Here is a 16,322-nt window from a genome sequence, read left to right on the forward strand (position 1 = left end):
CAAAGATGGGCTCCCCCATTCTACATATCTGAAAGTAAAGCACAGAGAAGTTAAGCAATTTGTCCAAGATAATGAACATGGCAGTGGCAAGAAGGTAAGGAGCATGTCTTTTATCTGCCAATCCTTTGCAAAACATGCAAACTACTTTCTAATCAGTATCTAAAAAGATTACACATATCACTGTGCTGTAAAATAAACATTCAGGAACAAATATGAGGGGTTTTTATAACTGTGACTTTCCCTTCCATTTTTATTTTTTAAAATTGGCTCGAGCACCCACACAGAAGCTTTGACATAGGTTGTTCCAGTAAACTTCATAGGGATGAACTTCATTGGGAAAAATAGTGTGCTCTTGTATGTGAGGTGCTATGTGATAAATAATGGCAAATCAAATGACAGAAGTAAAAGGAAGCTAAGATGTTACTGGACATTTTAAGAACTATGAAATGCCTTGTTCTTTATTAGGATTCTACCATTTATTAGCTCCTTTGAGCTAACATAGAAAGATACCATCTTTTCACTTGTGTGAAAAGTGTACCCTAGTGTACTTGTCCCCCCAGCATCTCTGAGGTTTCAGCCTTTTGATAAAAAAAAAAAAAAAAAAAGCAAGTCTAAAAAGAAAAAAAGGATGTTCTGGACAACACCATAACATAATATGTAGTGCAAAAACTGCATTAGAGACTCTCCTAAGCAAAACCAGACCAGAATAGGATAGTATAGAAAGGGTAATGAATACAGAAGATGAAAGCAGATCAGTAATTCTGTTCCTTTTCTCTTGTTACACTAATGCCAAGGAAAAAATTTCTTCCCATAGGCTGAAGCTGCCAGCCTAGACAAAGTGGTGGCTTTTCCCTCTTCTCCCACCAAGCTCAACAGCTCACTTGACTTAGGTTCTGCTAATTTCTTTTTCAAAAGCACATTGTGTTTCATTTGCATGAAATAATCAGTGAACCTGAACAGAAGATCTCCAGGGTGTTAAGGGACTTGTCAATTGGAAATTATGGCATTCTCAGACTTAGGAATCAGAGCTTGATGCTCATATTGCCCTTGGCAATTCCTATTTAGGGGTGAAGCCCTAGGCAGCTACCCAGTTAGCACGTCTCAAGTTCTAAACACTAATTCTTAATCATGGCTGCAAAGGCAAACAAGAAAATAACCTGGAAATCCACAAAAGCTTCCTTTAGCCTTACTGTTTCCTGCAGACCTCACTACCACACAGAGGAAAGAATGGATCTGCGGCTTATTAAGGAAAAGAGACAAAGCCCTGGGCATTCATGCAGGAGAGATGATAATGAGGTGCAGGTGGTGGTGAGGGACTGAACCAAAGGTTAAAGAAGCAGGAAATAGAAACTGATTGTTAGTTACTAACAGTGATTTCTGCTGTGCACTGCGGGCAACGCTGCCCTCTTACCGCCTCCTGAGACTGCGATTTACTCATGATTGTAAGCAGAGTTTGTAAAAGCACATCCAGGAGGCTTTCCACCATCATCTCAACCTCCTCCACGACATCTCCCTCCTACAGTAAGTGGTGAGCAAACAGACAGTTAGTAACTGGAGAAGACGGCATTGGCAGAGAATTCTGTTCAGTCAGCCATACCACAATCACTCATTTTGGTAGAAACCTCTATAATGGATGTTCAACGAAGTACAATCAAAGTCATCACGGATACCAGATACTGTTATGATGCCAGTGTGTATTACCTCCTCCCTCTCTGATAGAAACTTTCAGGGTCACAGCCATAAGGTAAAACTATAATCAAAGGCCTGCATACGCTCTAGAATAAAATGGGATCAAGATATGTTCAACGGCCTTTATTCTATGTCAGCATTAATTTAGCTTATCACCATGGTACCTTTCATTTCATTCCCTTCACAAAAAGCCTTAATTTGTTATTGAGAAAGCTCATTAATTTATAGTTAGCATTAGTATGATTTATAGTTAGCATTATGAGCTTCCTCCTTTAGAGTCAGGTGAGGAAACTTTACCACCCTGTTTGTGAGTATTGCTTTAAATGATCAAGTTACCATCTGGATCAGAGTTTTACAATCATCAAAGCTGGGTATTTAAACTTAGCAGCAATTTCTAAATGTATGTGTGATTTCATTGATTGGATAATTTCAGAGTATTCATTTAACATGAATCATAAAGTGCTAGTTACTGTCTCTTGCAGAACTACAAGTCCTAGAGCTGTGTAGGGTTCTGAACTCCATTGACATCTAAGTTCTGGGCTTCGATGAAGAAAATTAAACAGTGTCAAACCTGGTAAATGCATATCCTTTTTCCCATCCTAACAGCAAGAACACTGTGTAACCAGAATGCTTTGAGTCACACATACAAAAGCAGACCCTCATTTCAGATGTTTTCCTGCTGACAGAAAATTAGCAGAATTTCATTTTTGAAAGGATCTTTGAAAAACCTGTATTAACCTATAGAAATCCCTCAGCCTTCATTTTACTGAGTCAGTGATGCAATTAAAAAGTCAAGCAGCAGATTACCAAAGAGCTGGTCTTGATTATGGAGAAAATACTACTGAGAATCCCAGAGCAGATGAGTAGCTCCTTCTGCTGTCGTAGGTGAAGGTGAATGTGGTGAAGAACCACAGGTAGCAAGATACGCCGGGACTCTGAAAGAAGGAAAATGATATCACAGTTCTTCTGAAAGAAACTTGAATTTCAACCATCCCCATCAGCAGCCTTTTGGTATCCAAATTAGCCTATTGATAAACAGCATATTTGATTAATTGGTGCAAATTCTGCTATACAGATCGTAGTACAACACACTTCCAAGAACTATACATAATGAATTAACAGTACATCTAGTTTCAGAAGTTCATAAATGAAGTATACATGATCTTTTCAGTATTGATTCAGCTTGGAAATAACAGTTGTGAACTGATACTTGCTGATGTTGATTTCATTTTCAGCTCTCTTGTCACAGCTAATAGGGCTCCTTCAATATATGCCTCTTGGAAACTGGCTAATTCTTCTTATTTAGCTGGCTTACAAACCTTAACCTTATTAAAGGAGGAAGAGCAGGGAGCAGCTCCAGAAGACAGTAGCCAAAACAGGAAAAAAGGAGGAAAAAGAGTGGGACAACGTCAGGAAGCTGACTGATAGGAGAGATGGAAGGAAAACAAGTCATCACCATACAGGAGACAAGAAAAAGAGAATATATCTGCTTTTAATTACACAGCCAGAAGAGTAGGCAGGGTTGGCAGGCATAAGATGACCTTGGCAACTAGATTAATTTTTGTAGGTGCAAATAACACGTGACAGATTGTTGACCTAGGAATTGAGTACTGAGTGCACTAACTTCTGTTCCTCACTGCAAGGAAGATAAACCCTATGGTACTTTTTACCTTCCTCTGTTATCTTCATAACTTCTTTTGTTTGGACTTTTACATATGATACATATGAAATAGACTGTCTTTAACCCTTATTCATTCAATGCATCTTAAACAATTACTAATATGTGGAGCTATACAAGTATTGTAATGTAAAGATTAAATAGTTTTTTTTTTAACGAACATGTTGGGTTTCTGATGCAATTGTCTCCCTGTTTCTTTCTCAGACAATAAGCTTACTGGAAAGTAGGTTAATCCTCCTATCCATGCCTTTGAAACTACAGTAATAAGCAATACAAAAGTAATATAAAGTATCAAGTGAGATTTGGCACTTTTAATAATTGCCTTGATTTGTTAACATAATTTTATCAGCCCTTAGTAGCTACAATTTATCCATGATGAATTTATTAACATTTTCTAACATAGGGAAACTTACATATATTTACTGTGTGTGCGTTGTAACAACAATGCCACCTAGATAGATAATTACCAAGATTATTTATTTAAGCTTGCAATAAAGCAACTGCAAAATAAATGTAATGTGTTCCTATTCTTAGTTAACAGCAAAATTTAGACTTATACCACTGTCTTACCTGAGAAAGAGAACAGGCGGCTGTCAACAGTGCGTGCAATGGATTGTAGCTTAACAACATCCATTGATTGCCCAATGTGCACTGTACTGGGCATGCTGCCCAGAGTACCCCTCACAAACTCTGCTACTTCCTGCACAGTGAACATCTGCAACAGCTCATCAAAGATAGCGGGGAAGGAGTTCAGCAAAGCTGCCTGTAAAAACCAAATGAAGAATGTGAAGACTTTGAATCCTGTAACTGCAACTAAAGGCAGTGAAATAGAAACAACAGTAACACTGAATTAAGGGTCTGGAAAAAGCTCCTACATAGTGCACTATGGCTAGCGTTAATGTTTTGCAGTACCTAAAGTTTGTAGCGATCAAATCACTAGATGCATACAAAAATCAAGCACTGTTGCAATACTAAGTCATATATATGGTGAGTTGAGCACAGTTTTTGTAGACCTTCAAAAGTCTGTATTTTAGGACATGGTTTATAAAACAGAAAAAATAAGGTACAGAAGGTGAGAAAATAGTCCATTTGTGTCAATTTACTTTTTTCAATAACTGTAAAAATGGCTTCTGATTATAGAATTCAGTACTGATTTTTTTTTGTACTGAGGAATTGCATAAAAGAGTTAGAACTCTAAAAAATATTCTGAATAACATGTTGACAGACCCTTAACCATAGCATAATTGTCATGTGATATTACATTCTCTCCGCAACAGGGATAGGGTGCAATTTCATGTGAAAGAAGCATCACATCATGCAAGTAAGTGTGCACGTGACTCTTGCAATAGTGGATATTTCCAGTAACCTGGAGCTATCCAGTAAGCCGGAGTGCAGAAACAATATCACCACAACACAAATCAAACGCTTCATCTTTTGTTTCACACTTCAATTAATTTCTTCGTAACTGTAAAATTCCATGCATCTCCTATTCTCAAGTTCCACGGACTTGGTGTCATACCTAACAACTGCCACTCACCTCCAAAGATTTAAAATTCTTCTCTTCCTTTATATTCTACCAAAGGTCTATCCCTATCTCCTTTCTTACAACTACTTAAATTCCCTGATGGTTGCTTTCTTGAATTGTTATACTGCTTTTTACAAAATCATAGAGTTATCTAGGTTGGAGAAGACCTTCAAGATCACCAAGTCCATCCATCAACCTGACCTACTGAGTCCCATCACTAAACCATGTTCCTTAGTGCCATGTCTGCATGTCTCCTAAATGCCTCCAGGGATGGGGACTCCACCACGGCCCTGTGCAGCCCATTCCAGTTCTTGATCACACTCTCTGTAAAAAAAATCCTCCTGAACAGAGCATTTTGATTCAGCTTTTTTACTTCCACCTATCTCAGCCACAGTGTCACCACTTGGCACACTTCTCACCATTTTCCCTTCACTTGTCTGAAGCTGTCCGTACAAACCACACTGCTATCCTGCAGAAGTTCATTTTTAGTCAACTTGGTTGCAGATTTCTGTTTAGCTTAGCCCTACCCAAGACCTACCATTTTTCTTCTGTGAGGAAAAGGTGATCTTATGGAACAGATCTGTTTTCTCACTCCATAAACATTACTGTACATTTCCCATGCTGGTTGTAACACTTGGAATGCCTGTCCTAATCCCATAAAATATATGGCTTCCTTCTTTGCCAAGTCTTTCTTCTATGTAACTTTTCCTTCAAACAACTGTGATATCTATTTAATAGTCTTTCAGCAAAATATAAGTTATTTTTATAACTAACTTAGCAAACACTGAAGAGCTCATTAAATTATTCTGAATATAAATTTACCTCGTTCTTCTTCGTGCTTGTTATCTCTCTCAACATCTTGTCTTGTTACAATCAATTCAGATTACACAAAAACCCACATAGCCTCCTGGGTGTTGTCACCTATTTGTTGCTACATACATAAAATGTACTAACAAAATAAACAAATATGAATCATTTAAATAGTTCATGGTACTGTTGGAAGGCTATAACAGCTGCAAATCCATTCATCATCTTTATCTTTGAGATAATGCAAGTGAAATTACAATACTGGCCCAACGAATCCTCACAGTTTTCCTAAACTTATTTCTATTACTATGAGGCAGGAGGATTTCTACGATGATTTAGGACATCCAGTAGCCATCTAAGGATATTCATGGGAACTTTTCAGGAAGCTCTGGAGCCATCTTGGGGTACAGTTATATCATTTTATAAGTTTCTTGAAAGGTCCTTTTCTGTACAACACCCAAAAATATTCTGGAGCATTACTCTTGTCAAACTAATTGCCTGGAAGTAAGGACATAAACAGTTTTCATCTCATTGCTGAAAAGAACTGTAGTGAGATCTTTTTAATAGCCTGGATAAGAGGACAACTGTGAAGAAAATTATGTTTACTAAGGCCTCAAGCATTTCTGTAGATATTTAAGAGTTGTCCAGCTTTCTGGAACTAGTACATAATTTCCTTGGTCTGCCTGAACAATTTGATTTATGTAATCAGTACTGTATTTTCAAGGTGTTGATGCCCTAAGTTGTTCCATTAATGACTGAAATATTCCACATTTCCTAGTTTTAAAGTACCAGCCACTTAAACATTAATTTCCAGTTTATATGGAGGAAAAGATGGATTGGGGTAGGGGAAAAGGATTCACTGGGAACATCCATGATGAAATACGTGTGCAGTTTTGGGGATCGTTACTTACAGAATTAAATGACGGCCTTGAAGTACCACCACATTTTTGTGGGGCACATGTCCCAGCTCCGCTCACCTGACCTCCAGGCTGAGAGGCCTATGGGGCAATTGGGATCAAGGGGCAAGATAGTGGCACGGGGGAAACAAAACAGTAAACTTTTCAAAGGTTAAACAAGGACAGGCTTCCCAAATTACATGTCTAGAGCAAAGATAGCAAGAAAGACCACAGTGAAAGAAAAAAAAAAAAGACAAAAAAAGACAGAAAAAGGGAAAATAATCCCTTCCTGAAATCTAGTCTCTCTCTACCTGTGATCACCAGAATTAAAAACCAAACAAACCCTAAACATCCTGCATTCACAAGATGCTGTTCCCACTCACTGTCACTTTGCCTGAAAGAATCTGTGCTCTGACTTCTCATGCTTCTGTCATTTCATTACACCAACTAATGGGTGACTAAATAAAAGATTAGAGAAGCTCTTCTCAAATCTTTCAGAGCACCTTCTTAAGAAAGAGATAACACTGCTGGCAGCTTCCCTAACCCCTGGAGTTGTTCTGTTTTGTTGTGACATTCACACTAACTGCTGCTTTGACAAATTACAGTAGGTGTTCAAAACGTCTGTAAATAGTAAATTAGTAATTACAAATCACCTTCATATTACCAGGATGTTCTAGGTGGTCCATCTTTGAGATTCTCTGAGCTGAGGCATACACATAATATTTGATATTACTATTAAAAATTTTGAACACAGGAGTATGTAATTTAGTACAGTGATCTTTCAAATATGAATCAAAACATTGCAACATTCTTACTCACTTTGAGTAGTACCTGAAGGCCACATGATGTCTCAGTGAAGGCATCTGGGCCATATTCAAAATAACGTATTAGATGTGAGCATAAGTATCACAATATACTTGCAGTCAGACTGCATATCATTCCAACTAATTTTAGACTGCTGGAATTAAGTTTTTCTGATTGTGAACACATCAGTTGAACTTCTCTACAGCGATGTCTCTACAACCTTGATTACTGACTTGACCTACTACAATTAAAGATTTAAAATTTCTTTAAGATAACTGTAAGACATACAAGAGACTTGGCAATACAGTTTGCTTTTGTGAGGAGCAGAAACTATTCTTGCATGACTACTCATTTTTCTCTTGAGACTCCATAGTTTGGTTCACCTGGATCTGAAGTGGTGCTCTCTTTTAAGATTGACTATGTTGTTTTTCAGTATCATCAGTTTGTTAAAGAAAGAAAACACTACTAACCTGCACTTAACTGGCACATGACCATATACTACCTGTGCAGAATACAGCTGTCTTTTGGTTTGCCAGTTAAAGTACAGAAAATAGCAAACCTGTGTGAAGATGAGAGTCTCAGAGCTCCTGCTGTCCAAGCTGAGCACAAATCTGATGGACTGGAAAAGCTCCTGGATGCTGGTGCGGAACTGTTCCTCCTCCATTCCGCAAGTAGCTCTGGAGTAAAGGATCCGAGATTGGACAATGAACTTGAAAAGATATTCCAAGGCCTTAAGGAGCAGGAAAGGAAGGAAATTAAGATAGAGAGAAAGAAAAATAAAGGAACTTTAAAGAGAACCAGGAAAGATTTTAGGTGCATAATTAATAACAAAATTCTTCAGCTTTAGAAAAGAGAAAGAAAAACAGGTTTTGTAAGTTACATAATTCAGTTAAGGAACAGCTACTCATAGGCAAGCATTCCTTCCCAACCTATAACCTTTGCTACTGGTATGTTCCACTAACAAAAAACAAGTATGTATTTAATTCAAGTAGATATATTCAATTTACACAATCTGAGGAAAATCTTGGTGAAGATAAGAGATTTATAGCTTTCTCATGGCTTGGCATGACAGCTGTGTCTGAAGAACCTATTTGCCTGTTTTCATTCAAATTTTACCTTTAATTACTTGAGTTTGCTAATCTGTATTAAGGTAAGTGGACTGTAAGTGAAATGGAAGAAGTGTTACCTGGAAAAAGAAGTATCTACTTTTCAGCATGAACCCAATAGCAAGGTCTGCCTTTATTTCTGGCAGCTACAGGTACAAACAGAAGTAAATATAGATGCAGAAATAGAAGACAAGGGTGACATGTGAAGTCCTCTGGCAGCCCACAAAACTAGCAAGCAGCAGTTGTGCTACAATGAGTAGGTATCCTTTTAATTGCAGCTAGAATAAGTTAAGGAGTCAAACATGAAACTTGCAGAGCACACAGTAGAGGGAGAATCATCTGCACAGAAGATGGCATTTAACACCATTATACATGTGACAGACACTGCAGTCTAAAGGGCTGGCAAAGTGCATCTGTAGTAGAAAGAAATTTGCTCTATGGCATGTCTAGATTAAGTCTTAAGAATTCACAACCTAAACATCTTCAACTAAAATTTTTTAAGTGGCATTATTTAGTACTCCATTTATTTGGCAGCCACGTCAAGTAAGAAAGAGATGTTGTTCCATGCAGCCTTTAGCAAGCTTGCCAATCTATCAAAAGTCCTCAGAGATGGCAGATTTAATATTCCACACAGGAAGAATGCCTTTTTCATCATTTGGTGCACACAAGTGTCAACACTGAAATGTATTAAACATCAGCGACAGACTTCACTCCTTTCCTTAGTGCTCAATGTAATATACCATTAAGAGAGCACTAAGACATGATGTATAGGCTGATATTATGATATCACGTACTTAGGATGATAGCAAAGGAAACAAACAGGCTGGAGTTTCAGTAATCAGAGTTTATGCAGAAACATTAGTACTATTACACTGTATTGACTAGAAAGTATTCTTGTCTGCATTTTTGTTCAGAAGCTGAAAGTAATTCTAACAAAGTTTGCCCTCATTTAACTTTTGCATCCATATGATAGTTCTCTTTGAACCACCATACTATAATGCACAAATACGTGCTGTTATGTTCTAAGCTTTACAATGCTACAGCTTTAAGGACAGAGAATGTTAATGTTGAAATTCCTTGTGAACCCATCACAGATTTCAACATCCCACCGATAATTACAGCCTTTTTTTTTTTTTTTTTTTTTTTTTTTTTTTTTTTTGAATAACAGCAGCCTTGGTAACTTGGCAGTACACTGTTATCCTTCTCTAGTAAAACATCTTCCTGTTTATCTTCCTTGCACCAAAGGACTTTACTGGGTAATAGCACCTTGTATTTCTGGACAGTTGCCAGACAAAGGTCAGTTGGTGCACAATGGCCCACTCTTTAAGGTAAGCACCTCTGCTGCTAATGTCAAATACAGCAAGACAAGCGCTGTCAAGTTTTACCAGCTTGGTATGGGCAACCCAAATTCTAACATGAAAGCTCATGGCTTTAACATGAAGATTATGTTTTACAGTGAATCAGAGGATTTATGTCTGAAAATCCATAATTCTCTGTTGGAAGCAGAATGGCAGGCTTTCAGCAACACTGTCTTTAGCACAGACACCAAACTGCTGCCTAGAACGAACCTACAAAGACAACAAACTGAAGAGTTCACTGTGTTCACAGACGTGGCTGAGATGATAAAAACACAAACCAAGCCCTGTTAGCACAAACCAGCACACGGAACAACTTTGCATCTTACTACTAACAAAACCACAGACATGACACATATAGGCCCTTAAAGATGTAGAAGTGCACTGAAAAGAAACAAGCCCTCTATTATATCAGGATGATATAAAAACAGAGCTGCTAAAGGAAAATCAGTAACAAATTAAAAGAACTTTCTTAAAAAAAAAATGCAGTCACACAATAAGTAAACACACATCAATCACTTATGACCAGCAGCCTGAGAACTCAAGAAAAACTGAAATAGACAAATAGCATCATAACCTCACTTCATCTCAACCAAAATAATTTCTAACTTTTACCAGTGATACTCCAGGAGAGAAAATAAATGGAGAAAGAAATGTGCTTATAGCTAACACATCTCAAAGACCTTCCACTTACTAATGAGTAACCTTCCTTTCTTCTGAGTCACTGTCCATGTGCATGTTCACTCTGTGAATACAGGAGCAGCACAGCTCAACTTGCACAGATTACCTGGTGCTCAGCTGCAATGTCCCAGGAGAACTAAAACCGAAGACCGCTCTGACAAATGCAGCATCAGTTAGAAGCTTCTAGGATGACACAGGCGAAACAGTGGAGAAATTTCTGCTGGTCTAGTGGATAAATATATTCTTTAGAGACACCACAAGTATCACTTGAGCCTTCAGGAACTACAATCAGACAATATTGGATGGTTTTATTGTAGCATATTCATACATCCAGTGAACAGTCTTGGAGACAGTACAGTTGCACATCTGGACTCATCTATAGATACGAAGTATCTGTTCAATTTGAACAGAAGGCAAACTGTACTTGATGTTCAGAGTATGAACAGATGAATCAATCTTGTATAGATCTGCTTTAGGAAAACGCATAGTTTAATTTCCTAATTCAAGAAACCTAAACATTACTTCAGAAAATAAACTGGAGCTATGTAGAACAGGTAACCTTATCATATGGACAGTATACATAAAGAGGATTATTAGTTCTGGAAGCTGAAGCTCTTTCACCATCCTAACCAAAGTGAACAAAAGTAATCTTCAAAAAACACCTTCATAAAAATACAAGGAAATAAATATGTAGATAAAAGTCTCAAAGGACAACCTCAAACAAGACACCAACATCCAGTCAAAATCCCAGTGAGAAACTAGAATATCAGCTGGAGAAAGATGGTCTGGTTTTGTTGGCCTTTAAGCAATCTCAGTGGAGCTTGTGAGAAAAACATGAACGCAAGAACATCCTTCTTATGAGTAAACAAGAGGATGTTTGCAAGCTGCTTCTGCACCATATTAAAATACAGGCAGTTGTCTATTCGAGCATCTACTTCACCATTCAAGAGCAGCTAGCAAACTCCTTCCTGCTATTGGCAATGTTTTCTTCCAGAGAACATCATACTTGTTTCAAGTGCAAGAAGCAGGTACTCTGCATTAGTAAGATAAAAGCAAAAGTGCAGAGATTCAAGTGAAGGTACCAATTTGAGTCTTGTGAGAGCAGATAAGAGACCTAAGGCAAAGTTTAAGGTACCAACAACAAAAGAAGGAACAAGTCCTACAAACAGACTGATCAGGGTTTATATATGTTTATAACAATTACAATTACCTCAGCAATTTCTAGTATTCTTAGAAAAACAGAGACTGTAGAAAATGTAAATCAGCAATTATTTCTGAATGAGGCAATTAAGACTAAGTCCGGAGCCAGACTGGTCTTAAAAGCAACAGACTGGCATTTCTTTTTGAAATTTAGGGTGAAGAAAACAAATTGGAGGAGTCCCGAGTCTCAAAAGGCAGGCTGAGAATATCATTTCAGATCTCTCAACTCCCTGGCTACTATGGCTCAGAAAACCTCAATTTAGGCAAAGACCTTCTGTGATTACACTACCAGAAGATGTCTGATGTTGAAAGAGCACCTCATGGAGATACTTCACTAGTTTTGCCATGACTAGTAGGGAAAGTACAACTATCTGTGGAGCTAATCCATCGAGACACTGTTACAGAACTCCCTATGTAGGCACAGGCAGTGGTATCTGGATGCAGCTTTCATGAAGTTTGTTATAGGCCATAAACAAGGAACAAGATGCTCTGTGTTCCAGCAAAGCTTGAAAAGTCCTTGCATTACTGTTCCTCAAGGTTTCATAGAAGTTTTCTGAGAGAAAGTCTTGAGGAAGCGAAGCCAGTTTAGAAATTGTCTAGAAATGCCAAAGTCTGAATCAGAATGCTATGAGGTATCTGCATATGTCCCACGAACGTATATGGGGAGTCAAAAGCCAAAAAAGAGACTGCAGAGATACTGCAAAACCTGCTTTAGGGTACTACATTTAACAGCTAACTGAGGGGAAAACAAAGAGAAAGCTATCCTGTTCCCTGAGTTGAAGAGCTGCTGATGCAAGGAGCATAGTGAAGACACCAAAGACCACAGAAATTCCCAGTAACAAAATATATTACAAATAACGACAAACTGGCAGTGATAATGGTTTTGGTAAAAACTTGTTCCAAATGTCTGAAATAAAATTTAGAAAGAATGGGCATTGATCGCTTGGCTATAGTGGGAGAAGATGAATATCTTCATTTGGGCCTCAAAGATAGACTTGGAAAGGCAACTGTATACTTTAAGATACAACAGCAGCTTCAATGGTAGAGGTTAGGTCTGCAGAATCTCTGGTTGAGACTGTAATTCCTGTGCTTGGAAAGACTTGGGCTCTCAGATCTTCAAACTGACCCTGCTCACTTATGGGACTGCTACTGTCTAGGCAAACACCTGAGATTCCCAGTAAACAAAGAGTTGCCTTGGAATCCTTGAAATAATTTACTTTGTTTTCTAACCATATGTTGAATAACTGAGCTTCTGAAAGACATCCTAACATTCACAGTCACAATTGCTGAAGAGAATTACTATGAGGTTCAAGACATGCTCATCACATAGGAACAATATCATACATCTGTATCTGCTGCATTGCATAACTCACTGATACGTAGTTTGGGGGGTCAGGGGAGGAGAAGGGAGAACATCCTAGCAGCCAATCTGTTTAGGGATCTGCTTCTTATCTCACAATTTTAATAGGTTTCTTTGTAATCCAAAAAAAGGAAAGATGAGGATGGAAAATAACAGAATGAGAAATTTGAGAGTTCCAACAGAAGTTCTTGAGAAGACATCTTTGGCCCATGAATCTGTAAAGTATTGCAATACAGTAGTTTCTAAATACATGAATATCTACAAAAGACAATGTAAACACTGGTATGACACCCTTGTAATAGCAGTGATGCCAGATCATTCCAATGAAACAATCAGTCATTCCCAAAAAACAAAAATTACTTCCTCAAAAATATTGACTGAATTAGACCAAAGGAGGCAATATAAAGTAGAAAAGTATCACAAGAAGGAAGAAAAAGAAATGAAAATCTGAAATATATGCCAAGACACAAGCATAAAGACATTCACAAGAAACAACCTCTAACTTGTGGTCACCAGAAGAACTTAAAGGAATAACTTATGTGTGTGGTGCACTTCAGCTGTGATATGCTTCACCTATTTGTACTGACATGAAAAAGAAAAAGAAAGTGCAAATTTCTGCCACTGCTTGCTAGTTTTAAAAATGCCCCGACTCACATGCTTGGACATAAACCTGCTCACAGTAAGAAGGTACAGATGGACAATCACCCAAAGAAAAACCTCTTCCTGAAATTTTTGAATCATGAATTAATTTATATAGTTAACAAAGTATCTTTTTTGCAATTACATATAGTAAAACTAATACACTATTTATCCTCTTAATTCTCTGTAACTAGCACCAAAACTATTCCCTTTATTTCACATTATAATAGAATGCTGTGCATTCCTGCAAGATCATACTCTCATCACAGAACCATGACTCAGGTCTTGTGCAGTAACTGGTAGATTTTCCATCCAGTTAAAGGCTCATTTATCTGCTTCTTAAAACACTCCAGAACTTCAACCAGTGAAAAAAAAAGTTGTGGCACAGCCAAAAATAAAAAACTTATCTTTGATCCACAGCACCACTGTCTAATACATTTGATATAAATGTTTCTTGAAGTGCAAGGCAGAGACCACATATGTATGACTGGTGCATACATATTCCACGTTAAGTTCCACTTAAGTCATCCATAAGGCTTTAAAAGGAGTTAAGACAACACAGTTCTTCCATTTTATTTCTGCTTAAGAGTGAATCTCCCTCTAACATTAAAATTTTGGCAAAAAAAATAAATTGGTTTAGCACTTAAGAAATCAGTGCCAGACTACCCTTGATTTTATATGCAGCTTCCCCAACTCTTCTGGAGTCACAGATAGAACAGGCACACAAATTTTTCTATTAAATACATACTCTCATTGCTTCCTGGATGTGATCTTGGCGTACAAGCTCAGCTGAACGGTCCATGTACCACTTCAAACATCGGATCAGTTCTCTGAAAATAACGAACAGTGGAAAGTCAGCACCAATTGCAAATTAGTCAGGCAGCAAATATTTTGGTTTCAGGGGGAAATCTATAAACGAAATTCTCATTTTAGTCTACTCCAAAGATCTGCTATAGCTGTCCTCCTGATTGAATTTACACAACATATACATTTATTTAAATTTCAAAACCAGCAAATAATTTCTTCTCTGTAATTGACTTAGACCATGATATGCACTAAGGGAACATTAAAAAGATGTTATTAAAAAGAGCTATATTGCTTGCCTTTGTCAAAGCTAAAATCAAAACGTTTTTATTTTCTGTTAAGAAATTTCAGATTTCCTCTGAGCAAGCAGTCTTTAGAAACTAAATCACGAAGAAAATGTGTTCATATATTTTCCCAAGCGCACAGTACCATTTGGTCTAGTTTAAAGAATTTTGTTGAAAACATTTATTTCAGGCATCGAACTACAAAAATAGTTTGATTTACCTGACAGAAGTGATCATTAACACAAGGCAGAACATGTTTTCAGCCTCTGAACGTGACTATGCCTTCTAGTGTTGTACAGTATCTGCAGTTCTTTGCCTGGCATTGACAGTATTTTTGATACTTCTTAAAAAATTATACTAAAACATCAATGCAGTAAAACAATCCAAGCCAATTATAAGCTGTTTTTAAGAGTTTATTGTGACCAAAGATAGAATATTCTCAAACATACAAAATAAATGGTCCAAAAGAGAGTGAAAATAAACACCGACTGGTAACTGTTACTGCTTTCCAAATCTGTCTTGTTGTCTGACAGAAAACACAGAAAAGTATACTAGAAAATAAGGCAGAATCTCCGAAGTTACACTGAAAATTAAGTTTCTGATCTACTGAAATTATACATTTACTCTAATAAAATGGAATACCATCATCTTATGTGAACACTTGTCTACTATGGAAGAGGAAATTACAATTAGTTCTCCAAGCTTTCCTATTTTTCACGCCTTTTCCTTGCATCCTATATCTTAGTATCCTTCTTGGACAAGAAACGTATGTGCTCTTGTAGCTCATTAGTACAGATTGATAATGAGGTGTTGCTGTGTGACAGTGTCTCTTCATTTAAAAAAGGATGAAAATAGAATTTGCCAGTTCAGAAAGGCAAGATGAAAATTCAAAGTCTGCTCATTCATAGCAACAGGTGACATTGAGCAGCTTTTTTCTGAAACAGTGTTGGAAAAATATTTGTCTGGGTAGTTCTATTTTTAAAAACCACTAACATAAGCATTATGATTCAGATGGTGACATCGTTCAGAGGCTTCTAATACCATCTCCTGAAGAGATGGATAAACAAAACTTACTTGTAAGCCAGTGCTCCTGCAAAGTGCTTCTGAATGTAAGTGTCCATCACAGGTCGAAAATGAAAATACTTGCTGTCACGCAGTAGATTTATGATGAACACCTGTAAGAAATGAAAAAGTGAACTCACACTGAAAGTAATTGCACAGTCACTAGTATTCTATAAACAAGTGGTACAAGCTAAGGAACAATGATATATTAGTTTCTTTAAACAGTCAATACTTGTGTTACTAGATGTTACTGCTTGCTTCTCCCAAGTGATATTAAATACTTCTCCTATCTCCAGCTGGCTGATGCTATCCTTACCCTCCTCACCCAGGATTACTAGAGATAAACTAACGCTGGATTCAGCTGAATATTTTATATTTAATTGAAGGAAAACAATCATGATAATAAGAAAATTAAAAATCACTGACCATGAG

The 16,322-nt window shown here is 37.3% G+C and overlaps 1 protein-coding gene across 6 annotated transcripts in view; it reads right to left on the bottom strand.

Moving 5' to 3' along the window:
• The window catches only part of DOCK3 (dedicator of cytokinesis 3), a 212,301-nt gene that overhangs the window by 51,128 nt on the left and 144,851 nt on the right, over positions 1–16,322 (bottom strand). For 5 of the 6 annotated variants that reach the window (XM_082768310.1, XM_082768309.1, XM_082768306.1 and 2 more), the window contains exons 21-26: positions 15,903–16,003; positions 14,489–14,570; positions 7,959–8,129; positions 3,938–4,130; positions 2,497–2,624; positions 1,412–1,516 (exon numbers count right to left, since the gene is read on the bottom strand). In XM_082768310.1, the coding sequence (XP_082624436.1) occupies positions 1,412–1,516; positions 2,497–2,624; positions 3,938–4,130; positions 7,959–8,129; positions 14,489–14,570; positions 15,903–16,003 (780 nt within the window). The remainder of the gene's footprint in view (positions 1–1,411; positions 1,517–2,496; positions 2,625–3,937; positions 4,131–7,958; positions 8,130–14,488; positions 14,571–15,902; positions 16,004–16,322) is intronic. The other variant, XM_082768307.1, reaches the window with a different exon arrangement.

The sequence above is a fragment of the Aythya marila genome (assembly GCF_965140915.1).
Source record: "Aythya marila genome assembly, chromosome: 10".
NCBI classification, from domain to species: Eukaryota; Metazoa; Chordata; class Aves; order Anseriformes; family Anatidae; genus Aythya; species Aythya marila.